Source organism: Sturnira hondurensis, unplaced genomic scaffold, assembly GCF_014824575.4.
Source record: "Sturnira hondurensis isolate 20B ecotype Veracruz unplaced genomic scaffold, ASM1482457v3 Scaffold0020119, whole genome shotgun sequence".
NCBI lineage: Eukaryota > Metazoa > Chordata > Mammalia > Chiroptera > Phyllostomidae > Sturnira > Sturnira hondurensis.
In genome coordinates, this window is record NW_028092750.1 from 5,579,856 (window position 1) to 5,607,200 (window position 27,345).

The 27,345-nt window shown below is 54.0% G+C and overlaps 2 protein-coding genes across 4 annotated transcripts; both read right to left on the reverse strand.

The window, feature by feature from the left end:
• Positions 1-794: 794 nt before the first annotated feature.
• Positions 795-5,230, reverse strand: PGLS (6-phosphogluconolactonase). Its single transcript, XM_037028849.1, has 5 exons — positions 4,885-5,230; positions 3,467-3,574; positions 2,905-3,006; positions 2,470-2,610; positions 795-1,056 (listed from the first exon to the last, which is right to left on the reverse strand). Exons 1-5 carry the CDS (start codon positions 5,170-5,172, stop codon positions 919-921), a joined length of 777 nt encoding a protein of 258 aa, XP_036884744.1. The 5' UTR covers positions 5,173-5,230; the 3' UTR covers positions 795-918.
• Positions 5,231-7,831: 2,601 nt separating this feature from the next.
• On the reverse strand, positions 7,832-26,813 carry SLC27A1 (solute carrier family 27 member 1). Of its 3 annotated transcripts, none has more exons than XM_037028634.1 (13): positions 26,709-26,813; positions 23,504-23,671; positions 17,004-17,398; positions 16,695-16,856; positions 16,526-16,595; positions 15,312-15,403; positions 15,122-15,231; positions 12,540-12,749; positions 11,294-11,420; positions 11,068-11,205; positions 10,832-10,996; positions 10,339-10,485; positions 7,832-9,273 (listed from the first exon to the last, which is right to left on the reverse strand). In XM_037028634.1, the coding sequence occupies exons 2-13, from the start codon at positions 23,668-23,670 to the stop codon at positions 9,116-9,118; spliced, it is 1,941 nt and encodes a 646-aa protein (XP_036884529.1). In that variant the 5' UTR covers position 23,671; positions 26,709-26,813; the 3' UTR covers positions 7,832-9,115. The 3 variants fall into 3 exon arrangements, with proteins under 3 accessions (XP_036884529.1, XP_036884528.1, XP_036884530.1); XM_037028633.1 differs by lacking the exon at positions 26,709-26,813 and adding an exon at positions 25,060-25,277; XM_037028635.1 differs by lacking the exon at positions 26,709-26,813 and adding an exon at positions 23,989-24,108.
• Between the last annotated feature and the right edge of the window lie 532 nt (positions 26,814-27,345).

A 27,345-nucleotide genomic window follows, 5' to 3' on the forward strand; every position in this document is an offset into this window, starting at 1 on the left:
CAACTCAGGGTTGTGCCCTGACTGGGAATTGAACCAGTGACTCTTTGGTTTGCAGGCCGGCACTCAATCCACTGAGCCACACCTGCCAGGGCACAGCTAGGGATCTTCAGGTGAGTTCATCTTGGATTTAGGGTCCTTATCCAGGGTCAGGTAGCCTTAGTGGAAGAAGACACAGAGACACTCGCATGAGAAAGCCATGTAATGATAGAGGCAGAGACTGGAGTGATGCTGTCATAAGCCAAGGGTTGCCGGCAGCCCCCAGAAGCCAGGAGAGACATCTGGGACAGGCTTTCCCTCAGAGCCTCCAGAAGCAACCAACCCTGCCACTTCCTTGATTTCACACTCCTGGCCTCCAGGACTGTGAGTCAACAAATTCTGTGGTACTTCGCTACACAGCCCTAGGACACCCATCAAGGGCGCCCACAACTGTCCTCCACCTGCTGGCACAAGGGTTTCGGATCAGCCTGTGAGCCCCTTGTCTTACTGGTCACCAAGGACCACAAGACAGTGGGGACTTGGAGCAAATGCTCCTTTTAATTATGTGGGCAGGGCTGGTGGAAGGGCCCTGTCAGCACCACGTGGCTTTTTAATTTTTAAAGATTTTCATTTATTTATTGGGGTGGCGGGGGGAGAGAGGGAGAAACAGCCATGCGTGAGAGAAACATTGATCGGTTGCCTCTCACACGTCCCCAACTAAAGACAGAACCCACAACCCAGGCATGTGCCCTGACCGGGAATCAAACCAGTGACCATTCCATTTGCAGGGCGACACCCAACCCACTGAGCCACTTCAGTCAGGGCACCACATGGCTTTTTAATAACAAAGCCCAGAGCATGGCAGTGGAGAGGCACAGCCCTTGAAGGTCCCAGCCCCCTCAGGCTGCACATGGTCCCAAATGTGGCACCCCCGGGGATCAGCTACAAAGTGGAATGCTTCTCGAAGGGCACAGTCAGGAGTCGGGCTGCTGCCTCATCCAGGAACCAGCAGAGTTTCCCAGTGTGGGGCTGGACAAGGGCCGCGGGGAGAGGGTTGTCCTCCTTGTCTTCCAAAATGCGCTGTGTGAAGAGAGCACGTTTGTGAGGCCCGACTGCACCCCCAGAACCCCCCAGAGCTCTCAGGCCCCCCACGGACCAGAGTCCACCGACTCTCCTAATTTCAGGATGTGATGATGTCCTTCCAGTTGACCCAGCTTAAAACAGCCAGCAGGGATAGTCCCCTTCCCTTCTGCCATCTGTGACTGTATGATGCGGGGTTGGCACACCTTTTCTGCAAGGACCAGGGAGTCAGGATTTCGGCTCACACTGACATAGGGGCACATGTGTTCCAACAAGTCTTTATTGGTGGGACACTGAAATTGGAACTCTGTCGAATTTCCCGTGTCCAGGAATATTATTTTTCTGACTTTTTTCATCACTTAAAAACGTAAGTAAAATCCCTTCATGGTTGGTGGGACTTGGCCCACGGGCTGTGGTGTGTCAGCTCCCTGATGGGACTTCATGGTGAGTGGACATCATAATACACACCGCTTTTTGCCAGCTGGGCTGCTCCAAGAACTCACTGACTTCTGACCACAAACCTGGGAAGTCACCTCTGTTCTCGCCCCATTTTACAATCTGGGAAGCGGAGGCTCCAGGAGGCCTCCCTCCATGGGGCCCCTCAAAGGGACCATGGCGAGGGGTCCCGTCGTGACCCATGCCCCACTTCTTAACAGGAAAGTTGAAGCCGGTGGGGGCCATGGGAGTCCGTAGTGGGCACCACTGGCAGGGACATGGGTCTGCTGCACTTTTTAGAGTCTGCACTTGACACCCCAACATTAGCGGCCTCTGGGCCTGACAGTTTGGGGGACAGAATTATTTATGTATATTTAGAAATATTTCCAGTTTCTCCTATAGTTGTTGGTCTTTTCAGCGATGGCATTAAACTATATTTTCATTTGTCTTTAATATCTTATTTTATATTTTCCTAAGATATTATGTATAACTATGCCTTTTTTCTTATTCCTACTTTACTTATTCTTACATATGATTTTTTTCCTTCTGGATTAGCTTTGCCGGGGGTTTAATCTATCATTTGGACCTGTTTACCATTAAACTTTTAACAATATTAACCAATTCATTAATTTCTGACTTTAATTTATTCCATCTGCTGACTTTACTTAGATTTAAAATTTGTATTATTGCTAATTTTTAAAAAGACTTTATTTATTTATCTTAGAGGGGAGGGGAAGGAGAGAGAGAGAGAAATATCAATATATGGTTGCCCCTCGTGCATCCCCTGCCGGGAACGGGGAACTGGCCTGCAACCCAGGCATGTGCCCTGACTGGGAATTGAACCTCGATCATCTGGTTCACAGGCCCGCTCTCAATCCACTGAGCTACACCAGCCAGGGCTTATTGCTAATTTTTTAAAAAATATTTTACTGCCCTGACATGCCCATAATCTTCTGGGAATGGGGCCCTCAGCTTTACCTTCAGAACAGCTGCCTTGCCTTCTCCAGTAGCCACGAAGATGACAGTTCGGGCTGCATTCAGTACAGGAAGTGTAAGGGTCACACGCTGTGGAGGTGGCTTTGGGGAGTCACTGATAGGGGCTACTATCTTCTCTCGTTCCTGGGGTGGGAGGCCCGGGTAGAGACAAGAGGACAATATCATTTCAACTGCTTGAGCACTGACACATGGCAGGTATGGTCCATCATCATTCCATTCCACCCTACTAATTTGTGGTACTTGATTTAAAACCCCCATTATAAGATGGGTAAACTGAGGCTCAGAAGGATTAAGCTCAGTGAGCATGCTTGTTGGCAGAAGCTGACTCAAATCCTGCTGTAGGCACCTCTTGCCTCCTTTCAGAAGCCCCAGACAGCAGAGGCCAGGGACAGGCAGGGACCATGTTTGTGCACTTACCTGCAGGAGGGGATGGTCTGGGAAGAGTGAGCAGGTATGGCCATCGGGGCCCACCCCCAGGATAAGCAGGTCAAAAACTGGGATGGAGTCCCCTTGGAAGGCCTGGGTGGGGGAAGAAGACAGCCCACAGAAGTTGTGAGGGAGGGGCTCAAAGGACACAGAGACAATTGTGAGAAAAAGAATCACAAGTAGCTATAACACAGGGAGTGAGGCTCAGCCACTCCTGCATAAAAGGGACTCTTATCTTTGAAGTTCCACAGTTCACCTGCCCAATTGGCTGAGAGTTTGGGGACACAACTGTCTCCAAGATATGAGGACCCAGGCCAGCTACCAGGGTGTCAGAGGTCAAGGCACCCTTGGGGACCCTAAGGCTGGGCTATGGCCTCTCAAAGGGAGGATTCTCAAAAGGGTCTGCCCAGGGCAGAGCTGGGTCTGCCGACTGACCCCCAGGGGAGTTTCTGTCAATGACGATCACACAGTGCTACCTGCAGAACTCCTCTGTCGCCCTGGGAGTGCCCACTGCATGGATAAGGTCCCCCTGTAGCTGCTCTGAGGGACTCACCTGTCTCAGCTTCTTGGCGTAGTCCTCAGCTGCCTCCTCCACCGGAAGCTGGGGGTTAATGGTGATCACCTGGCTGTCAGGGATGGGCAGCTTGGAGAGCAGGTGGGTCTGTGGCATATGGAGGGAGTGTCACCAACACTAATGCACAAGTCCCTGCATTGTGGGTTTTTATGTGTAACCACATGGATCATCCAGACCCGTGTGAGTCAGGATCTTGGTGGATCCCAGTGGTGATCTGCCAGATGTCTTTCAAGTTCTGGTGGTTTCCTGGCTTTGGCCTGCACCTGTCTGGCCACAACACAACGTTGTTTCAAAGCCCCCATGGTTCTTTGGCCCTTGGGATAAAACCCAGCCCCTCTGTGCCATCCATGAAGCCCTGCTGACCTTCCTACTCCAGCCTATATACAAGCTATACACCAAGGGGTCAGGCTGGGCAAGTTGAAACCCCCAGCTCCCCCACTGGTCACTAGGTGACTCGGGCAGGTAAGCACCCCTTTCTGGCCTCAGTTTCTCCATCCATGAAATAAATGGAGGTACTGACAGCCCTTGCCTCACAGGCTATTGTGGGATTTCATAAGATGATGTGGATCAAGCACTTGGTAATTAGTAAACCTTATTACAAAAGAGGAGGTGGAACAGAAGGAAGATAAAGAAAGAAAAAAAGGAAATCGTCAGCTCAAGCTTCTATGCAAAAAGAATGGAATGGACCAGGACCAGACCTGGACCTGGACCAGGATCTCGTTTCACAACCAGGACCAGAATGACCTGAGGCTCTTTTCCTGGTGAAGCCACTCCTCCAAAACCTCCCTGGGCAGATTTTTCTCCTCCGGAGCAGAAGTAGACACAGGCACAGTCGAAGCTGGGGAACCCTAGGGCCGATCATGACTCCTCAAAGGCTCAGTTTGCTTGTGAAACCGGGAGTGTTCCCCTAATTCTATATGAGCTGGGGCCAGATTTCGAAGACAACTCGCCTCCGAGGTCATTAACACACAAGATGCTGGCGTGGAGACGTTGGAGAACTCGTCCCGGTTGTAAATAAGGAAACTGAAGCCTAGGCTCCACCCCAGAGCCCACCTGTCTGGCTCTTTCCGTAACTCTGCGCTCGCACCTGGATGCGCGCCTGAACTCCCCAAAGTCCCTGGCATGGGCCATTCTGCTTCATTCCGTGTCTTTTTCCAGGCCGTTCCCTCTGCCTGACTGCCTGGTAAAGCATGACGAGGGGTTTTGAAGCCCCTACTGGCCCACCCAAGTGGCAGAGGAGGTGCTGCCTAGCTGGGACCTCAGGGCTGACCATTCCCAGTGCCCGGCCATATAAGATGCAAAGGGCATAGTGTGATCCCTGGCGGCCCCCGTAGTCGCGCTCAGGCGGCGGGCGCAGCCCTCTTAGCGTGGCCCCCGGCGGCCCCCGTAGTTCTCACCCTGTAGAGGCCATACGTGCTCTCAGCGTGCTCGAACGGTACGAGGCGCTCGTCGCAGAAGCCCAGCGTCCAGCGCGTGAGGCTTGCCAAGCCAGCGGGAGCGACGGCGGCGGGCAGCTCGCTTGCCAACATGGAGACAAGGCTACCGCCCGACAGGCCGAGCGCAAAGCGGGCGCGGGCCCCAGCCAGGCAGCAGCCGGCCCGCTGGGCAACCAACTGTGCCAACGAAGCGCCGAGCTCCTGTGGACTCGAGAAGACAGAGATGAGGCCCGGGGCCGGTGCGGCCATGGCGACGGCGGGAGGCGGAAGCGCTCCCTGCGGCCGCCAGTGCGCCTGCGTATAGGCCGGGCCCACAGCCCAAGGCTTAGTACCTTTGGGCGGCCGCCCGTGGCACATGCGCAGTCCCAGAAGTGAAGCGCGGTAGGGCGGGGCATTTGGACCCTTTGAGCTCATTTAAATTTTTTGCAGGTTGGACGGTAACTTCGGTCCTGGGGTGGGGCTGGCAGAACTGACTCAGTTTGCTCCCAACCTGGTAGTGACAGACGGAGGCCAGAAAGAGGAGCCCAGAGCTGGGGGATCCCAAAAGGGGGGGCGTGGGATGGGTTGGAGTGAAGGAAGAAAATGAGATTTCCTGGAGGGTGCATTTTGGTAATTAAAATATAAGCTCTATGAATGCAGGGTTTGTTTTCCTTACTGTTACCTCGAAAACCCTGAGTTATGCCTAGTGCAGAGTAGGAGTTGAAAACGTGCTTGTTGAATTCCTTCTGCAAATGCTCCCTGAGGACTTGTGTGTCTTTGGACCCAGAGGCCTCCCCTAGAGCTGTTGCAGGGAGGAGCTCCCCGACTGGTGCAAACAGCATAGAGTTTCTCATTTGGTGTGGAAGGGATGAGATGAAGCACAGAGACTATTTAGGGGGAAGAAACTATTCTGTATGATAACAGTGGATTCATGTCACTGTGAATTTATTGAAATAGAACTTACAACAGAGTGAACCCTAATGTAAACTGCTGGCTTCAGTTAATGATGAATCCATATTGGCTGGTCAGTTTTAACAAATGTAGCACTGATGCAAGACGTTAATGAGCGGCTTGGCTCAGCTGGTTGGGCGTCATCGCACAAAGCAAAATGTCGCACGCTAGAGTCTCAGTCATGGCTCATGCCTGGGTTGCAGGTTCCTCGTATGTTTCTCTTTCTCCTTTCTCCTTCTCTAAGAATAAGCAAAATCTTTTTTTTAATGGTGAGAGGGTAGATAGGAAGTCTACTTTTCACTCATTTTTCTGTAAACTGAAAACTGCTCTAATAAAGTCTATTAATTTTTTTAAAAGGACATAGAGGCCAGGTAGCTCAGGTGATTAGAGTGTCATTCTGAAATGCCAGGATTGTGGGTTCAAAATGACAACAAGCTCACAACTATGAATAACCGAACCTAACATAACAAAAACAAAACAACTAGAACAGGATCAGAATCACAGAAATAGAAATCACATGGAGGGTTATCAGTGGGAAGGGAGGGAATGGCACAGGGAATAAGAAGCATAAATGATAGGTACAAAATAGGGGGAGGGTAAGAATAGTATGGGAAATGGAGAAGCCAAGGAACTTCTATGTATACATGGGCATGAACTAAGATAGGGGAATGCTGGTGGGAGGGGTGGGTACAGGGTGGAGGGAAATAAAGGAGAGAAAAAAATGGGACAACTGTAATAGCTTAATCAATAAAACATATTACGAAAAAAAAGATTGTGGGTTCGAGTCCCAGTCAGGTAGGTGTAAGAACCAAACAATGAATGCATAAGAGGAGCAACAAATTGATGTCTAAAATCAATAAAATTTAAAATAGAGCCAGTCATAAGTGTCATCAGAATTGTTACAAGCATCCTGGAGGGAACTTATTTTGCTTTCATGGCTAGAGTCACAGGCTTTAGGTACTCTCCAAAGTCCCCACCTGGTCACTTTCTTGACAGGAGCCCAACAGTGACTTCACTTCCAGCTTTGTGCCTCAGTTTCCTCATCTGTGCAAGGGGGACATGACTTTTGGACATGGTCATGATGTATGAAGGGGTGTTACCCAGAATGCACTTACCAGTACCCCAGCGGTACCCTAGGCCCACCCGCAGCAGACCCTTCTCCCATCCTCCCTGGGCATGTCAGAGGGCTCTACCTTGCCTCCCTCTCCTTGTAGACTTGGCATTCAAGGACCCCACCCTACACACTGGTGGTTCATCTGGCCATGACCCAGCCAAGGCCTTGCCCATCCCGATACAACCCCAAGGCCACCCCCTCAGTGCCCCCTCCCAGCCAGTGCTCTGTCATCACAAACCTTTCTTCCTCTGTCCTCTGGAGACAAGATGAGACACACTAATACTGGACAGGGCACAGCAGAAGGTAGAAGTTGAGAGTTCAATTTTTAAAAAATGTTTATTGATTTTAGAGCAGGAGAAACATCGATAGGTTGCCTCCCATACGCACCCCAACCAGGGATCAAACCTGCAACCTAGGTTATATGTCCTGACCAGGAATTGAACCCCCAACCTACTGGTATACAGGACAACATTCCAGTTAACTGAGCCACACCAGCCAGGGCAGAAGTTGAGAGTTTAGACCCTGAAGTTCAATGTTCTGGGTTAAAATTCCAACTCTGTCACTCAGAGCTACAGCCACACCTGCTGGCCCCATACAAAGAGGGGCACCCTTCCGGGGGCAATAAGGCATGCCAAGACGCACTCTGTTCTGAGCCATCCTCTGTAGCTGTTGGAACCCACAGGTGGACTGGCTAACGCTCCCCTGCAAAAACTAAAGCCAGTACAGGGCTTTGGTGAGGCCCTGGAGGCTATAGGGAAGCAGCAAGAATGTTAACCTGCATCCTCCTCTCTCGAGAGACCTTGCAGATGCAAAAACAGGCAACAGGGCAACAAGAAAAGGCCATGTTTGCCTCGCTTGTGTCGGTGGAGCATGTTCCCAGTGAGGATCCTGCCTTCTGACACTCAGAAAGCATTCCATAGGACAGTGAATGACTGGGCTCCCTTCAGGCACTGGATATTCTGCAGGTTTATTAAAATGAACTAGGAAACAAAACCTTGGTGCTTAGAAAGGCCTGTGCAAAACAGTGCAGGTCCACTCGCTACTGGCCCTACTGTGTGCTAGGTGCTGGACGGTGCTGCCGGAGGAACCAACAGGCAGGCAGGCAGAGTGGCCGGCCCCAGCAACAGGAGTACAGGATGGGCCACCAAGAAAGGCAGTGGAGATATCCAAGCCATCCTGGCTGGATTACCTAGGATGTCACTAGTAAGGCCAGTTGGGACATTCAACGACTGGAACCCCTGAAGCCCCCTCAGATGCCACCAATAGCTGAGCTCTCTCCACTAGGTCACTCCCATGGGTCCCACAGCCACCACACTGGATGGGGACACCCAAGAGGCATCTGCCAGGGTAAGCATCTGAGTGGTGGGCCAAGCAACCACCCAGCAGTCTTTAGGGTCCCTCCTGCAGGAGCTCCGTGGAGATGCCCAAATAGGGACATCAGGCAGGGGCAACATCCAAATGATCACAGTCAATTCTGGAAGCTTCCAGGGCATCAGGAAAGGCAGGCAAGGCAGGAGAGACCCATGAGGGATGGGAAGTGCAAAAGGCAACTAACTGGCCCTGCCTGGGAGCGATTTCCAGCTGACCCGGAGGTCCCTTGCTGATGCCCTCTGCGATGGGCAGGGCGGGAAGACCAACTTGGTTCCTCTGTTTGGCAGGAAGGGCTACGGGCCCGCCTGGATTTTACACAGGGCTACTCAGTGGCTTTATGTGAAACCCAGCAGTTTCAGGAGGCCTGGACTAAGTGGGGCCCCTTAAGGCACAGCTGAGAGGGGAGTGGGAAGGCCCCACTCTGGGTCTAAGACCCAGAGATGATGGATGGAGGCCCCAAACAAGGCGAAATTCCCCAGGGGATGTCTGCTCTGCACCTGGGAGAACAGGGGAGTAGAACAGGGAGAGATGGAGGGAATGAGAGAAGAGGCGAGGGCAGATGGGGATGGCAGGGATGCCACTGCCAGGGAGCAAAGAGAAGAGACACACAGACACAGAAGCAGGCCACAGGCAGACAGGGGCAAGCAGAGAGCTCAGGGGACCAGGCCGAGGAGAACGAGGGCAGGGGAGGGACTCGGGCTCCTCCTGTAGTCGTTTCTCGGCCCCAGCCCACCTTGCCTGAGGGACCTGGCCAGAAATCTGGCCAGCAGAGGAGCTTCAGAGGGAGAAGGCGCCTGAGCAGATTTGGGCGTAGACACCCTGGTCCAGGGGCAGGTAGTGTCCCTGCTTCAGGTCCAGGAAGAAGAGGCGGTCGGAGGTCTGGCACGGGTCAAAGCCTTCATGCTGCAACCGAGTCTTCTGGATCTTGAAAGTGCCTGCAAGGGTGCAGGTGGGGGTGGCAGATGGCAACTCTCCAGAGTCCCCAGCTCACCATGCCCTCCTATGCCCCCAGGCTTCTGCAGATGCTCTCCCCTTGCCCAGGGACATTTCTTCCCCATGGTGCCTGCCCAGTTCCCCCTTGTCACTCAAGTCCCAGCTTTATACCCCCTCCTTCAAGGGAGGCCACCCGGACCACCCCCCAGGAGACCAAAGCAGGGCAGGGTCTGTCACACAGTAGGTCAGGGGTCAGGAACTTAAAGCCCAAGGGCCAAATTCAGCTCACCACCTGTTTTTATAAATAAAGTTCTATTGACACAAAGCCATGCTTATTTATTCATACACTGTCTAGGCTGCTTTTGTACTACAAGGCCAGCCTGAGTGGCTGGGCCAGACAGTGGATGGACCATAAAAGTAAAAATACTGTCCAGGCTTTAAGGAAATGTTTGCACTCCGTGCAGTAGACAATTCAAGAAGGGCTTTGTGAAAGATGAGGGCTGGGGTCAGTACTAAAAAGCAAGGGAGGGTAGTACCCATGTGCTCCAGAGTTGGGAAGGTTTGTTTTGAAACAAAACCCCAAAAGCACAAGCAGTAAGATTTTACAAAAGGAGAAGTACGTGACAGAACTGAGGGTTTCCTCCCAACAGAGGCTACAGTAGGCAACATTAACAACTCCTGGATAGGAAAAGAGACTGACGGTGTGTGGGATTACTAAGGGGTCAACATCCAGGCCATTACTGAGGAACTCCCGCAAATCAAAAAATAAAATAAAAATAAAAAGGGGGGAGAGGTGATACAAAGATAGGCTAAAGATCCGAGAGCTATCAGAGGGGTGAAGTGATTTACTCGAATTTCCTAGCCATCAGAAGGATGCAGGAAACGAAGAGACACACCAACCACTGTCGAATGTCTAGTGGGGTTGGGAGTGAGGGAAGGAAACAAGTATGTGAACAAAATGAGAAGCGTTCTGCACAAGCCTGTCACTCCAGCTGGCTATAAACCGTTATGTCAGACCTGGGGGCCTGAACCAGGACAAATAAGGGGGCAGGGGGTGGGTGGCGAACCTGTGGTGTCCACCTTGGGCAGGAGGCGCAGGAAGATGGGCCGAGCATAGGGCGCTAGCACTTTCTGTAGCTCCTGGTACAGTGCATTGGGGCTCAGCTGGCCATGGGGGTCTGCGATGGCCGCCATGCCTGCTTTGCCTTCCACTCCTAGAGAGAGGCTCAGTTGAGAACACCACTCCTTGGCCACCCTCAAGTAGCAGCCCTTAGCCTCTGACCTCCAGTCCCTCCCACCTGGCAGAAAACACTTCATTGAGCTCCTGCCACACTCAGCAACCCTGAGTCAGGATCACTTGCGGGATCCCTTTTTCTGGATAAGAAAACTGAGGCTCGGATCGCACATGAGGGTGACTCCAGTCCCAGTGACACCCAGCCAGGCTGATGTGTGCAGTCACCAGGATGTGCACTGCTCAAGGGCACTTGTACTTCCAAGCTCCTCCTGGCTGGGCTCCTTTGGGCAGCTGTACCCCAGGACCACCCCACAGCCCCAGCTTGCCTGGCACAGCCACCCCGTACACAGCCACATCTGTGTGGCCCAGCAGGTGGCTCAGCACACCCTCCACCTCGGTGGTGGAGACGTTCTCCCCACGCCAGCGGAAGGTGTCCCCACTGCGGTCCCGGAAGTACATGTAGCCCAGCTCATCCATCACCAGCACATCACCTGGCAGAGGGGGGAGGGGCAGGTGAGATGGCAGCCACCATCCTCACAGCCAGCCCCCAGGGTGTGCACACCTGAGATGTAGGCACTGTCACCCTTGCAGAAGACGCTGTGAGCAATCTTCTTGCTGGTGGCACTCTCACTGATATAGCCATCGAAGCGACGCAGTGGGTCCTGCTGGTTGATCTGACCCACTAGGAGGCCGGGTTCCCCTGGGAAGGAGGCCACACCCAGGTTGAACTAGGAGGGCAGGGGCTGGGGACCCCAGCTCCCAGGGGACTGGGTAAGGGCCCCACTCACCAGTCTGGCATGGGATGCAGAGACCCTGGGCATCCCTCAGTAGTTCCATGGTGTCCTCATTGACCTTCACCAGCCGGATGGGGTACACGTTGGGCAGGATGCGGCTGTTGAAGCCACAGGAGCCCACCTGGGATTAGGGGGACAGAATCGGCACGGAGCCCCAAGCTGGCAGTGTCCTCCTCCATGACACTACCTCTCCCACCCCAGGGCCTAGAATAACACCCTTAGTGTCACCCCAGCTCTGTGACCTTGGGTGATCTGAAAAAGGGGGTATTAGAGTATCCCCCCTGGGCTGCCCTCTCCCCCCTTCTCAGTCTCCCTACAGTCACACGAGACCTGCTAGCCTGCCACCACTTCCTGATCCATAAAACCCTCTACCCTGGCAGAAGTGGGCATCTGGAGGGACCCGGGAGCCATGTGGGGGCACTGAAAGAGCTTCTGCCCACTGCCTACAGGGTGTCAGTCTGCCCGGATCAGTCCTAGGAGCAGAAATGCCTGTCTAGTGGATTTGTGCAGCTACATCCTGTTGGGTATGTTTGTTGAAGCAGCACCCTGCACTACTGTGACTGCAGTGGCCCCCAGAGATGTCCATTCCACAGGCATGCATGGCAGGGGCAGGCCTTGTTCTCAGGTGCTGGGAACCCAGCAGCCAAGGACACAGAAAAAAATTCCTGCCCTGTGCTTGCTTCTTTATTATTGTCATCTGTTCTTGGCCTTGGGGAGGAGGGGGTTGGGGGAGGGGAAGGGAGTGTTGGGCAAAGCCAGAAAAGGCATAATTGCTAATCATGAAAGTTTGTTTGCAGAGAGCTGCCAGTGGGGGCCGCTGCACTGAGCTCATGATGTTGGGTAGAGAGAACACACCCAGTGAGCTGCTAACCCCTTTTATAGATGAAAAAACCGAGGCCCCAGAAGCCTGAGGGATTTGTCCGGTAGGAGAGGATCAGTGCTCCAACCTCCTCTCTTGGTGCCCCTGAGCCCTGCCCTCCCTGCCATCTCTGCGGTTGGAAACTGAGGCTCACAAAAGCTGAGGCACTTGTCTGGCACACACAGCCACTCCATGGACTTGAACTCAGGGGTGAAAGTTGTATGACTATGCACCAGAAGAGGGTCTCTGCATGTGGAGGGCATGGGGGTGTCCCAGGAGCACCCTCTCCCCTGCCAATGCTCCCCCACAATCCAGCCTTGTGCTCCAGGGCCACAGTGATTCCGGACCCCAGACTTGTGCCAGATGCCCTGCCTCGCCCACCTTCCCATCCAAGTTCGCGATGCTGCAGTTGCACTCGGTGGCCCCATAGAACTCGCCAATCTGGCGCACACGGAAGCGCTTGGTGAACTCCTCCCAGATGGACGGCCGCAGCCCATTGCCCACCGCCAGGCGTACACGGTGCTGTCCCTCTGCCTCACGCACTGGCTGCTTCAAAAGGTAGCGGCAGATCTCCCCGATGTACTGGACCACCTGGCAGAAAGGGAGCGCGCATGGGCAGTCACACCAACCAGAAGGGAACCTGACACTCCAGGACAACTCCTGACACTGGGCACTAGAACAAAATGGCCCTAAGGTTAATGACTGTCAGGAAACAGTTCAGTCCTCGAAAGCAGCCTGGGATGCACCTTCTACATAGAGTGGATGCATCTGGTTCCCCCGCATCCAGTTCCCCGCCACTCCACGCCCCCCACCAACGTTCCTCTGCGGTCCCTCCATCCCCATGTCACTTCCTGGGGACGCCTAGTGTGCTGCACACAGGCCAGGAAGGCAAGCCTCAGCGCCAATGCCCAACAGGGCAACCTCAGCCCGGGGCCCATCGCGCTCTACTCTGTCCCCCAGAGCCTGGCCATCTGAGCCCAGGCTGCCCACAGCACTGCCCCTCGGTGGGACCACTGTCAGGCGCTGCCTCTGAATATCAGGGGACGCAGGCCCACCCAGTCACCTGCTCACTGATGCCCCCTGCAGGGGGTACCTGGACCGCAGCTGAGAGCAGATCATCACCCTGGGACCCCCAGCTAAAACACACCTGTGTCGGGTGATTTTTGTGCACCCATTGTACACACCCCAATGGATGCGAAGAGACAAAGGCACATCTTAACCATTTTCAGTGCACAGTTCAGTGGCATTAAGTACATTCATGTTGCTGAACAACTATCCACCATCCATCTCCAGAAGTTTCTCATTTTCTCAAACACTGTCCCCATTTACCATGCACTCTGCCCACTCCCACCCCGGCACCCACCATTCTACTTCCAGTCTCTACGCATCTGATGCTCTATGGCCTTCACATCAGTGGGGTCACTCAGTGTCTGTTCTTCTGTGTCTGGCTTATTCACTCAGCATAATGTCCTCAAGACTCAACCACATGTCAGAATTTCCTTCCTTTTTATGGCTGCATAATACTCCGTTGTGCGCATGGGCCACATCTGCCTCCCCTTCATCCGTGGACAGACGCTCGGACTGCCTCTATGTCTTAACTGTGGTGAGTAATGCTGCTCTGAACATGGGTGTACAGGTATCTCTTTGAGAGTCTGCTTTTAAATCTTTTATTTTAAAAACAGTCCTCACTAGCCACAAATAGCCATACAGTATATGATTCCATTTACAGGAAATTTCCAGAACAGACAAATCCACAGAAACATAAAGCAGATCCGTGGTTGCCAGAAGCTGGAGCGGGGGCTGGGCGGGGTGGGGGGTGGGTGACCACTGATGGGGGCAGTTCTCCCTTTGGGGGAGGGGCTGGAAATGTTCTGGGACGAGACAGAGATGACGGCTGCACAACACGGTGAATGTACTTAATGCCACTGAACTGTTCGCTTTAAAATGGCTAATTTTGTGTTATGTGAATTGCACCTCCATTTTTTAAAAAGTCATCTTTCAGAGGTTTTCCTGAAACATCTATGCAGGGAGCAAGCTGCTGTCTGGGTGGCTTCACTACAACACGGGAGGAGGGACTCGGGTGAGGGCGGAGGAGGAGCTGACGGCCTCTGGAGCCAATGAGAGGTGCTCGGGAATCCCCTGTACTTCCCTGTCCACATTTATATGCATCTGCAACTCTCAATAATTAAGTTAAAAATCCAAAAGTGTCTGCATTTCAAGATTCAGATCAGCAATTCCCCCCAAGACTTCCCCCCCAACAGAGTAAATCCTTGAAAGCAGAGAGTATGGTCAGTGACTCAGGGGTCCTTCAAGACCTGGGCAAGTGGCTGAACCTCTCTGGGTCCACCCGTCCATGGTGGGATGGCACCTGCCAATTTGCCAGTCCCATTCTCTCCCCACCTCCCCCTCTCTCCTTGGAGAAAGGGGCTAGTACTTATATTTCCACCCCCGTCACAGTGCTGAAATCCTCTGCGAGGAGGGGCGAGGAGCGGCAGGATGTGTCTCGGCCCTGCCTGCTGTCTGGAGCAGCAGGAGCCCTCCACCTCTGCCTCACGCTCACCCCACCTAGAAGCCCCTGTGCCTTGTGGCCTCAAACAGCCCAGGGTGGTGACTGCACTCTCTGGTCTCATTACCATGCAGCCACCTGCAGGGAAGACCAGCTTGGGGGGAGGTCCAGGGCACAGGGAAGCCGAGCCTTAGGGAGTGCAGGCAACCTGGACCCAGTTGCCCCTGTATTACAAGCCTCCATTTCCCCACAAAAGGCTATGACGCCCTTGCCCACTCCCAAGCGGTTATAAGGGTCTGACGAGGTTACACGTGGAAGGTTTAGTCCTGGGCTGGATATAGAGCCACAAACTCAAGAAATACTAGCCACCCCTCTGTCCCCATCCAGGAGCCCTGGAGAGCAGGGGAGAGTGGGCCATGCCTTAATGAAGGACCCATGGGACGGCCCGGGGCCTGACCGTGCAGTTGTACTTGACGCAGTCATCCCAGAAGCGGCTGGCTGAGAACTTCTTGCGGAGGACAACCGTCAGCCCATAGATGAGACACTGCCCAATGCCCATGATGTTTCCTGCAGAGGGCACGCTTGGTGAGGGGTCCCCAGTCCCCGCCTGTCCCTGCCCTGCCCCGCGCCCAAGCTGCCCCTCGTACCTGCGGAGTGATACAGGGGCAGACAGTCGTAGAGCACGTCTTCCGCGCGCATGCTGTAGCCATAGTGGCCGAAGGCCGCGATGCGGTAGTACCTACAGGGGCAGGGAGTGCAGGGGCTGGGACCTCCATCGCCCAGGGTACGGGAATGGGGGGAGTGTGCTGGCCACAGCGGGGGCCCAGGCAGAGCCAACCCAGTCACCACGGGGTTACAGGCTGGCAGGAGAGGTGCATGCAGCAAATAAAAACTGTCCATGGTGCTAGGTGCCCGGAGGGATATAACAGGGTGAATGGATAGAGAGAGGGTAAAGGTGACACAGCCAAGGAGAGTGGGGGATCCTGTCTGGGGAAGTGACGCATTAGCTGAGGCCTGGCAAGGAGCTGAGGGGGCAAGCTAGGGAAGGGGCCCAGGCAGTGGTCACAGCACTGTAAAGTCGCTGAAGCCAGAAGGAGCCGGTTCCATTTGAGGAAATGTGAGGGACCAAGAAGACAGCAAGCAAGGGGTGGAAAGGAAGAAAACGACATCAAAGAAGTGGCAGGGCCACACATGGTGAATGGGGGTTTTATTTTGAAGGCCAAGGCAGGTACAGGAAGGGCTGGCCCTGGGGATCTGAATTGGGATTTAAACCCTCCTGTGGCCACTGAGTGGAGCAGGGCTTTGAGGGCAGGACTGGGAGCAGCAGGAGGCCAAAGAGGGGCTGGGGCAAGTCCAGGTGGAGTGGGCGTGTACGGACAAAGTGGACAAATAGAGGGGACAGGCCCTGCCGATGGACCAGTTATGGGGAAGAGATGAGGCAATGAGGAGATCCACGGTGCCAGAAATAGGGCAAATCTACGTCCTGAAATGGGCCGTGGGTTTTCTGGGGTTGGGGTCAGGATGCCCACAGACCCCCAGCAGGAGCTGGGGTTGGGGGGGTCAGGCTATAAAGATGACCTGGAGTCCTCCCCCTGCTGGGACAACGCCATGGGCCCCTCACCTGCTGTGCACGACAATGGCAGCNCTGCCGATGGACCAGTTATGGGGAAGAGATGAGGCAATGAGGAGATCCACGGTGCCAGAAATAGGGCAAATCTACGTCCTGAAATGGGCCGTGGGTTTTCTGGGGTTGGGGTCAGGATGCCCACAGACCCCCAGCAGGAGCTGGGGTTGGGGGGGTCAGGCTATAAAGATGACCTGGAGTCCTCCCCCTGCTGGGACAACGCCACGGGCCCCTCACCTGCTGTGCACGATAATGGCAGCCTTGGGCAGCCCCGTGGTCCCCGACGTGTAGATGTAGAAGAGACGATCTGCGGGAGACGAGGGTGTTGAGGACCAGGTGCTGGTCAGAAGTGAGGAGGGCACAGCGTGGGCATGAGTTGGGGAGAGGGGCCCCACCCTGGACTCACCATCCATGCCCTTGCCAGGAGACTGGGCCAGGGGGGCCGTGGATGCCTCCTTCAGCAGTGGGTCCAGGAGCTGGGTGTCTGGCAAGATGCCCTCAGGACCCAAGTCTCCAGAGCAGAACTTGAGCAGGCTCTTCCCCAGGTGTCCGCTCACCTCAGCCACCACTTCAGCCCAAAACAGACGTGTCACATTTAAGGATGGGCAGGTTCCTCCCAAGGTCTGGGATTCACTGTCTCCCCACCCTGGGCAGCCCCAAGCCCCCTGGGGGTTGTCATTGGCCATGATAATACCTTGCCCACATCCAGCCTTACCCGCTGCCAGCTCCCCTCCAAAGATGAGGGCCTTGGCGGCAGAGGTGCCCAGGCAGAAGGTGAGGGGCTCACGTCGCAAGTTGACATTGAGCAGAGCGGCCTCCACACCCGCCTTGGCCAGGCCCAGCCACAGCCCCACAAACTCGGGCCGGCCCTCCAGGAAGATGGCCACCACATCACCGCACACGAAGCCCAGCTGGTGGAAGACGTTGGCCACGGCATTGGAGTAGGCATCTAGCTGTGCGAAGGTCCAGCACACGCCACTGCCGGCATCCACCAGGGCCAGCCGCTCAGGCTGCTGCTGCGCCACTGCCTGGAAGATCCCTGGGATGGTGTGGCGGGCGCGCTGGTGCCGCCACAGCTCCAGGCGCACTCGGATCAGCACAGAGAGGCCACTGCGGGGATGGGGGGCGAGGGGGGTGGCATTACTGGGTCTTGTGGGGGTCTTGCCAGACCCCCAACAGACCCCACAAGCCTTAGTGTCTACATCTGGAGAAAGGGGAGGGAAAGATGCGCAGGAGTTCAAGGAGGACCCTCTGGCTGGTGGTCTCTCAGGGACTAAGGTCCATTTACCAGGAAAGAAGCAGATCCGAAAAGGCAGTGTGGCCATGTGGTACAAACCAGAATCACCTGTCTTCCTCCACCCTGCCTGCACGGTGACCCTGAGGGTGCTGAGGCCTAGTCCTGCCTGTTTCTCTCCGCTGGGACATCCCAGGCACCCTACGCTGACTCCCTACCAACTCGACCTTGAACTCCTCATGCTCCACCTACCCAACCAGGCCCTGGGGTCCAGCCAGGAGCTGGGCAGCTGCTCCACCCCCAAGTTACTGGATGGCACTACGCGCAGATGGTCAGGGGAGGGGCAGCCTCTGCCCCAGATGGGGCCAAGAAACCTGCTGGCAAGATACAGGGGATGCAACTCAATGAGCATTTGAGGTGGGTGTGTCTCACTGCCTTTTCCCGACCTGCTAGTGGACATGAGGGCACAGCAGGACCCCAAATGGAGGCAGCCAGGTCCCTGAATGACGGTGTGGGGGTGAGCAGACACCACAGATGCCAGGATGTCAGATGAGGGAGAAATGAACTTTTTGTTTTAAGTAAACAAAAATTGCTTTAGATCACAGAACCAAGAAATCCAGAGTTTCTCGGGTACAGCAGCTCAAGAAATGAATGGTTCCCCTGGTTTTATGTGCCTCCCGGCCCCTCCACCCAGAGTCTCTGGCTCTGAGAGGTAACCTTGAACTGGGTCAAGCCACTGATAATGTGGGCCTGTTTGTTACAGCATCTTGCTCTGCCTTGAACAATACAGGCATAGTCTCGACTATACCCTGCCTTAGGCCTTATCTGGACATGACGTCCCACAGGCTTGAGTATCAAATTCCTTATCAAATTCATTCTTTGCACCACTGCTGCCTCCCCCATGCCTCTTTGCCGCCCTTGATGCCTTGCAGTGGCTTCCTTATATCCTTGGACTCAACAAGTTCACAGCAGACCTCAGCACTGACATACATTCATTCATTCATTCCCCCCTCCTTCATTTAAGAGGCAGTAATGGATACCAGTGCCTATTATATGCTGGACACTGTTTTCAGCTCAGACACAACAGGCCCGACCCTCAGGGGCTCACAGTACTTCCAGGAGTGAGACCATTCCTCACACATGAAGGAGCATGACAGGAGTGCTGGCTGGTGACAAGGCCCTGACAGGTGATGCAGCAAAGGCGATGCGGACTGGGGCAGGAGTGGGAGTGGCCCTCCAGAGAGGCAAGTAAGTGACTTCTGAGCAGAGCCTGGCAAGGTGAAAAGGAGAGGCCCTGGGTAAAGCTGGGGGTACAGCCAGTACAAAGGCCCTGGGGTAGGGATGGGCCCGGGGAATGAGGCACATGTGAGAACCAGAGCAAAGCCAGTGCAGCAGGAATCAGGCAAGAGGGAGATGGAGGGAGACAAGGTTCTTGGTGGGCACACAGATCTGTTAAGGGAGCAGCACCTGCAGTTTTTAAAAACAAGGGTTCAGGGTTCTGATGACATTCATAAGAATTTCTATTTGGGTCACACTGTTTAACCTGGAGGCCTCTAGGGACCCCTCCAGATGCTCCTGGGAAGGGACCAGAGTTCTGTGGTCCTCGTGACCTGGCTGAACCCCAGCATCCACACACATGCATCCATTATAGTAAGATATGCACAGTGCCATATGCCTGCCCATTCACTAGGCTCCTCCCAGCATCCTCATCACCTCCCCCAGGAAGCCTTCCAGGGTCAGTCCTTACACTGTGCCCTCTGCTCCCCCATCACAGCAGAGATTCCCCCAAATGGGACCAGACTTAGTCAGATTCACACAAGAGGTGAAAGTCATTCCAGGCAAAAAAGGGAAAATGCAGATGGAAGGTAGGACAGGCAGACAGCTGCCACTTGAGGTCTTTCATCCTGGAGCTGGTATGCCTTAAATAAAAGTAAAAAATTACAAGTGAGCCCTGGTTGGTGTGCTTCAGTGGATTAAGTGCTGGCCCATGAACCAAAAGGTCGCCAGTTCATCAATTCCTGATCAAGGTACATGCCTGGGTTGGGGGCCAGGTCCCCAGTTGGGAGCAGGGACATGCAGAAGACAACCAATCAATGTTTCTCTTCCTCTCTTTCTCCTTCCTTTCCCCGCTCTCTAAAAATAAATATATAGCCCTGGCTGGTGTGGCTCAGTGGCTTGAGTGCTGGCCTTCAAAGCCAGAGGTCACTGGTTCGATTCCCAGCCAGGGCACATGCCTGGGTTGTGGCCTGGTCCCAGTAGGATGCTCATGAGAGGCAACCACACACTGATGTTCCTCTCCCTCTTTCTCCTTCCCTACCCTTCTGTCTAAAAATAAAATTAATAATTAGCTGTTTACACATCCACTTCCCCGGTCAGATCCCCATGGCTCATCCATTCAACTGAAAAAACAGAGCTCTGGCTGAGTAGCTCAGTCAGTTAGAGCGTCACTGCGATACACAAAGGCCGTGGGTATGATCCGCNCCAGTAGGATGCTCATGAGAGGCAACCACACACTGATGTTCCTCTCCCTCTTTCTCCTTCCCTACCCTTCTGTCTAAAAATAAAATTAATAATTAGCTGTTTACACATCCACTTCCCCGGTCAGATCCCCATGGCTCATCCATTCAACTGAAAAAACAGAGCTCTGGCTGAGTAGCTCAGTCAGTTAGAGCGTCACTGCGATACACGAAGGCCGTGGGTCTGATCCGCGGTCAGAGCACATACAAGAAACAACTGATGAATGTGTAAATAAGTGGAACAGCAAGTTGATGTCCCTCTCTCTCTCTCAAAAAAACCTAATAAATAAAAATGTAATAGAGTAGCTAAGATGAGCAACCTCTGTGTTTATTGAGCATCTACTACATGCTGGCACCGTGCTAACTTTATGGCCATCTTCCGAAGTAGGGTCCTATAATCACCATTTGTCAGATAATGGATGAGCTGGGAGCCTGAGGTCACAGAGAGTCAGGGACAGAATAACCAAGAACCAGGTCCCCTGGCAGGGTTCCTAAACTTCCCCTCAGGTTGGCCACAAAGGTAAGCCAAGTAAGTGCCCATGGTGCATGTAGCAGGTACTCAATTAATGCTTCTCAAAGGAGAGGCATTATACAAAGACTATTCTTACAGATGAAGGAACTGGGATTCAGAGGGAGAGGAGCTAAGGGCCAGCAGGGGGCGCAGCCAAGACCCAACTAGATAGGCTGGCTCTGGAGACTAAGCTACTAACCACCAGCTTACATAGCCACCAAGGTACCTACCTGCCAGCTGATAGCAATCAGCAGCAACACATCTGAGCACCTACTGTGTTCCCAGCTCTCCTCTTAGAGCTTCCCTGATGGAGCATGAGGGGGTCCTGGTGTAACAGCCCTAGGGAGAGGGCCATCCTCGAATTTGGGAAACACAGGAAGCAGCTCCTGAATGGAGGCTCCCCACCCACAGACGACACAGCAAGAAAGAGGAACCGGGGATGCTGCTGGTCACACTCAGGTCACCTGAGCACTCACGGTGGGGTCCCAGCTCTGTTGGCCTGTCACCAGCCTGTCCTGCCCCAGCCTCCAGACTTTCTGATGCACACCCACACAGGCAGGCAGTGGACACCAGCGCTCAGCTCCAGCCACACGCCTCGGCAGCAGCCCAAGCCACCCCGACTCTGGGGACAAAGAGACCACTCTGTCTCTGGGTCCTTCCCAAGGCAGCTTCTCACCCCTCTGCTCCCTGTGCCCCCTCCTGTTATTACCCAGAGCAGGAAGAAACAAACAAGGTTAAATGTGGTCATATCTCATGCCACAATTATGGGATGAATTGAGAGAACTGCAACAGGATGTTTAAATGCTTTCTGAACCCAGAGTCTAAATGCAGCTCCCACCCCCACCCCAGCACAGCACAGCAGCTAAGAACATGGACTCCAGCCCTGGCTGGTGTAGCTCAGTGGATTGAGCGCGGGCCTGCGAACCACACGATCGCGGTTCAATTCCCAGTCAGGGCACATGCCTGGGTTGCAGGCCAGTTCCTGGCAGGGGACTCACAAGAGGCAACCATACATTGATGTTTCTCTCCTTCTCTCCGTCCCCTCCCCTCTAAAGATAAATAAATAAAATCTTTAAGAAAAATTTAAAAATAAAGAACATGGACTCCAAAGCCTGCCCCACCCTTCCTGTGTGTCCCTGGGCAAATGTACTCACTTCTCTGTGCTTTGGTTCACCAACCAGTAAAATGGGGTTCATGAGCATTCTTTCCTTACATGGCTAAGAGTATTATAACAAGACTTGCTACATGGAGAGGGCTACACAAGCCACATTAGCTAGCTACTGCTGCATAACAAATTACCACTGGAAACAAAAGGCATTTATTTTCTCACAGTTTCTGTCATCAAGAATCTGGGAGTGGTTTAGCAGGGTGGTTCTTGCTTGGGGTCTCCTGTGAGGCTATTATCCAAGGTGTCAGCTGGGGCTGTGCTCATCTCAAGGTTTTACTGGGAGAGAATTCACTCCCATGTTCATTTATGTGAGTCTCTCCAAAGGGCTGTCTCACGTGTGACAGCCAGCTTCTCCCACAGGGAGTGACCCAAGAAAGGGCACCCAAGACTGGAGCCACAGTCTTTTTTATTACCTAATCTCAGAAGTAATATCCCACTGCTTTGGCTGTGTTCCATTCATTAGAAGTGAGTTGCTAGATCCAGCCCACACCCAAAGGGAGGGATCAGATAAGAGCATCAAAAACAGGAGGTGGGCCCTGGCCATCAGTTGGTTGGAGCATCGTCCTAATGCACCAGGCCTGTGGGTTCAATCCTCAGTCAGGGCACATTCAGGAATCAACCAATGACTGCATAGATAAATGGAACAAAAAAATCGATGTTTCTCTCCCTTTTTCTCTCTCTCAAAATCAATTAAAGGGAAAAAAAGACCAAGAGGTTGGGCCACCTGCAAGGGTGTCAAGCCCTGTGTCAGGGACTCAGAGTGGACCCCACTCCTGCCCTGTCCCCAGGGAAGACAGGACTGAACATGGGTACCCCCAGCTGCATGGGGTACAGCTGGGGCTTTGCCAAGCCCAAGGAGACAGGAAGAACCTGCCGGCCACGCTCCTGTTGTGTGCAACCTGAGTGGAGGTAAGGGCCACAGACTGCACCTGGGCTCCCCACATCCCAGAGAGGAAAGGGTTCCTGTGAAAGCATCAAGCCCGGCTACCCACAGTAGGTGCTCCTGCACTGCCCCTCCACGTGGGGGCGGCTACTGAGGTTTACTCTGAAGGGAATCTCCAGCAATACCTCGCCCCAGGAAGACCCAACAGCTTCTTTGGGCCCCCCACAGACACCCCAGAGACCTGCCAAAGTTGCCTACACATGACATCAGAATCCCCTCCCCAGAAATCCCAGTCTCCAGAGACCACCAAACAAGCCTTGGAATACATAGCAACATCTCCACAGACCCTGAACACCCCCCAGTCTCACACAGACCCCAAACTCTCAAAGAGCACCTTGCCACGGAAATCTGTAAATGGCCCAGAGGAGGCACACACCACTCAAAGACCTTAAAAGTCCTTTTCAGATGCCTCAAGAAGCCCTTTTATTCTTCCCCTCAAAGCTCCCAGAGACCACTGGGACCTACCAGAGTCCCTGAAATGCCCTCAGAGGCCTCCCACAGTCACTGAGACCCCCCAAACACCCACATCCTTATAATCAGCCCCAGTTCTTTGGAACTCCTACCAGCTGCCCACAGACCCCCAAGTTGCCCTCAAGCCCTCTGAGGTCTCCCCGGTGGCTTCAATAACCTTGAAACCTGCTCCTGTACCTCCAGACACTCTCAAGCCAACCCCTGCAAATCCCCTTAGTCCCCAACCCGTCACTCTTTCAGTCCCGGGCCCCGCCCCCACGATATAAACCCTCTCCCCTAAGGCCTTCACGGGCCTCCCTACACCGCTTCTACAGCTGTCTTCTATTCGCCCCTAGGGAGCACGGCCGGGGACCAGGCCGGGGTTGCACTCACAACAGGTCCCGTCTCGCAGTCTTGCAGATGATGCGCAGGAAACGCCAGCCACCGCCTCCCACGTATACACAGAGTGCCGCCGCTGTGCTCCAGGTCCATGGTAGCCCCAGCAGCCACAACAGGACCAACGAAGCCACGGAGGCCAAGCCTGCACCAGGAGCCCGCATCCTGGGGAGGGGGAGATCGCTGAAGTCGCAGGCCGCTCAGGCTCCGCCCCATAACCAGGGAGGCCCCGCCCCAGCCCCCCGGTCCCGCCCCCCAAGGGCGAGACCAGGCACTGCCCCCTTCTCGGGCCCGCCTGCTCCAAATAACGTCCCGACAAAACCCCGCCCCCGAACCAGGGCAGTTTCCTAGTACGGCTCACACTCCTCGACCAATTATTAGAACAGAGCACAGGCCGCTCCCCTAAACTCGGGTCTTCCACTGTCAGTCACTGTCAAGCCCAGCCCAATGCCTTGACCCAGCTGTGGAACTCCGGACCCAACCTGCACTCTCACGACTTAGCCCCCAAGCTTGGGCTCCACCCTGTCCACACCATAGACCCAAGTCCTTCCCAGGCATTCAACCAGGCCCCGCCCTATTCCATGATCCAGCCACAGTGCTCGGCCCCCAGGATCCACCCTCACTTCCCGCCCCCAAGCCCATCCAGCTACACGGTCCTGGGTTTTCCTGGAAGTCCCGCCTCTACCACCCGCCACTCACTAGGCCCCGCCCATAAGAACAAGCCCCCGCCCACTCTGACCCAAACTTCGCCACCAATCCCGCATCCGGACCGCATTCTAGCCCCAGGTCCCATCCATAGCCACCCGTCCCGCCCTCAGGCTTTAGCCTACCAAAGCGCCCTAGGTCTCGCCTTACCTGCCCACCCCCGCCCACCCGAAGATCCCCTTCCGACTGAAGAACCTCTTAGCCGCATAGTGGAGGCCCGACCCTTTCCGGAGACCACAACCATAGAGAGGGCCTCCGGGCCAGAGAAACGACGACCAACGAGACCCCGGCGCTAGAACGGCCGGGCGAAAACAGCCGCTATCTCCCTGACAACCAAGCTTGGCCCGCCCCAAGTCTTGCGTTTAGAAGACTTGAGCACCGAGCCTAGGGGCGTGGCCCCGGCTCCGGCAGCCCAGATCTAGATTTCTTCCAGCTTCCCTATCTCGGGCATCTGTGGCATTCCTGTGAGGAGTCTTGCCCCAGCTTGCCATAAATACGAGTCCCAAACACATTTTAGGGACCTTGGAAGTCCTAAACTCACAGCCTAGAGCCCCAGAAGTTTCTAAATCCAAATCCCACTTTAGTGGGATATATCCCACTAAAAGATGTATTACTAGGACCCAGCTAATCTCAAATCTATATCTCAAAATCTTGTCAGCTAAGTCTCAGTGTAACAACCAAGGAGCCCAGGGAGAACAAAATCCGCATACCACGTCCCCACCATCCCTCTGGAGTCTTCTATTGGCACCCTAAGGTCCTAAATGCTCATCCAGGGGCCCCAAAGCACCCTCCCGGTCAGGCGTGGCCAGCGCCGGCCTGGCTGCCCACCACCCTGTTCCCTGGCTGACCTGGAGCTTCTCACAGACCCTCAGCCTTGGCTGCTCCCCGGTGTTGGGCTCCCAGATGCTCAGGCAAGAGGCAGGCAGGGACAACCAGTCCAAGACAGAAAACCCCAAACTTAGCCTGCTGGTAAGCCTTCCGGAGGTCCTCTGGTTTTGCAGGCTCCTGGGCCTGCTTTGCTTACGCTGTGCCCATGAGGTCCTCTGCCCTATCCCTCCCTCCAAGCCTCCCCTCCTCTGCCCTCGTGCCCACTCCACCCCTGTTTGTTTTCTTCCCTGCTTGGCGACCTCCCCAGTGCAATCCTTGGGAGGCTGCCTGGGCCTGCTTCCAGAGCCATTTGGAGGACAAGGCTTGGCAGGCACTCACCCATTCCCCCTTCCCCCATCCCCAACCCCCATGCAGTCATTCGTTCCTGCTGACCTTCCAGGGTGGGTGGAACAGCAGCCGAGGAGACAGATTCCAAGAATAGGCCCAGAGTCAGCTACCAGTCCACTACTTTTTTGACCAGGGGTCAATGGAGTCAGCAGTGACAAGTGAGTATAGCTGTATTCTTATCCTGCCAGGTAGCAGCACTATTGTGATTACCCCCATTTACAGGTAAAAAACTGAGCCCTGGGCTGTCACACCAGCTCAGAGTTGAGATTTATTCATTCGCAAATGTGGGCAGAGAGCTTGCCCTCCCTCCTCCCCACCTTCTTCCACCTCCTCCTTCTTGCCCAGATTTCCCTCTTCCCCTACTTCCTCCCTCTCTCCTCTCCCCTTCTTCGTGTTTGTTCTTCCCCTCTCCCCTTTCCTCCACTTTCCTCTTTGCTCTTCTTCCCCTACTTCCCCCCCTTCCTCCACCTACTCCTCCTTCCCCTTCTAGCTCCTTTTGTCCCTCCTCCTCCCCATCCCTTCTCTTCCCTCTCTCCCTCTCTCCCTCCTCCTCTTCTTCCTCTCCTCCCCTTTGTTCTCTCCTCCTCCCCTTATCTCACCAAGTTCACTGAGCCAGAACTGAATAGTTCAGGGACAGTTTCCCCAACTCTACTCACAGCTCCTGAAGACAAACTTAGGAGTCTTCAGTCTGCAATTCTGGAATCCAAAATGCCCTGAAAGCCCAGCTTTTCCTTAAGATGGTGTCAACTCCAGCAAAGGGAACTCATCCCCTTCAGTGACCCAAGATATTTTCGGTGATTAATTATCCCTGTTTATCCCTTATTTATCCCTTTACATAAGATCTACTCCGCACCCTGAGCGATATCACGCAATACGTGACAACTTTCACCCTCAGTTACCTCCCTAAAATAGAAAAAATTCCCAACTCCAAAACATATGTTGACCTTAAAAATAAAACAGTGATTTTACCAGCAAAAATAGGTTTATTTGGAAACAACAAAGAGTTTTAATTCAGTACAAGCAAAAGCCATAGGCAAGTCCTACAAATGAAGGAAGGAATGATATTTTATGGAGCAAAAGGAGAAGTTAGAAAGGGTTGTTGTGAAATAAAGCCCATTGGAGAAAAGCAAGAGAGTTCAGGGAGATGAGTTTTCCATTGGCTGAATTACTGGGGTGATCGATTTCTAATAAAACATGCAGCACATCTTTTCCTGTACTTTTCCAGAGTAGGCGTCCCCAGCAGGCCCCCACCCCCACCCCCACCCCCACCCCCGCCACTGACCTGTGGCCTGTTAGAAACTGGTCCCCACAGCAGGAGGCGTTCAGTGGGCAAATCTGGGAAGCTTCATCTGTGTTTACAGCCACTCCACACAGCTCACATTACTGCCTGAGCTCCACCTCCTGTCAAGTCAGCAGCCACAATACTTCTCAAAGGAGCAGGACCCCCTACTGTGAACTGCGCGTGTGAGGGATCTGGGCTGTGTACTCTTTATGAGATTCTAACGCCTGATGACCTGAGGTAGAGCAGAGGCGGTGACGCTAGCGCAGGGGAGCAGCTGCAGATACAGATTATTGTCAGCAGAGAGATGTGACAGCACAGAGACCACAATAATTCAATTGCTTGCAGAGTCACATCAAAACCCCATCAGTGAGTGGCAAGTGACAAGCTGCATCTGGAGGCAGGCTGTAAGTCGGAACCTGACACTTATTTTAGTCCTCGAGTGCCCCGCCCATTATTATATTTACCTCTCCATCCATGCCTCTTTCCTGTCCTGTGCACTGTGTGTCAGTAACAGTTTGGCAAGCCCACATGCTAACCCTAGCTTGTGGTGAGTTATACAGTTATATCATTATATATTGCAATGTAATAATAATAGAAATAAAGTGCACGATAAATGTAATGTGCTTGGATGATCCAG

Bases quoted from the DNA above. Each gene is read 5' to 3' on its own strand.
- SLC27A1 (XM_037028634.1), bottom strand. From the start codon at position 23,670: ATGCGGGCTCCTGGTGCAGGCTTGGCCTCCGTGGCTTCGTTGGTCCTG. The intron at 17,399-23,503 runs GTGAGTGCAACC...CCATCCCCGCAG, and splicing joins ACTGCGAGACGGGACCTGTT to TGGCCTCTCTGTGCTGATCC. The intron at 10,486-10,831 runs GCAAGCTGGGGC...GCCTCTCTCTAG, and splicing joins GTACGGGGTGGCTGTGCCAG to GAGTGGAAGGCAAAGCAGGC.
- PGLS (XM_037028849.1), bottom strand. From the start codon at position 5,172: ATGGCCGCACCGGCCCCGGGCCTCATCTCTGTCTTCTCGAGTCCACAG. The intron at 3,575-4,884 runs GTGAGAACTACG...CATATGCCACAG, and splicing joins GCACGTATGGCCTCTACAGG to ACCCACCTGCTCTCCAAGCT. The intron at 3,007-3,466 runs GTGAGTCCCTCA...TCCCCCACCCAG, and splicing joins ACGCCAAGAAGCTGAGACAG to GCCTTCCAAGGGGACTCCAT.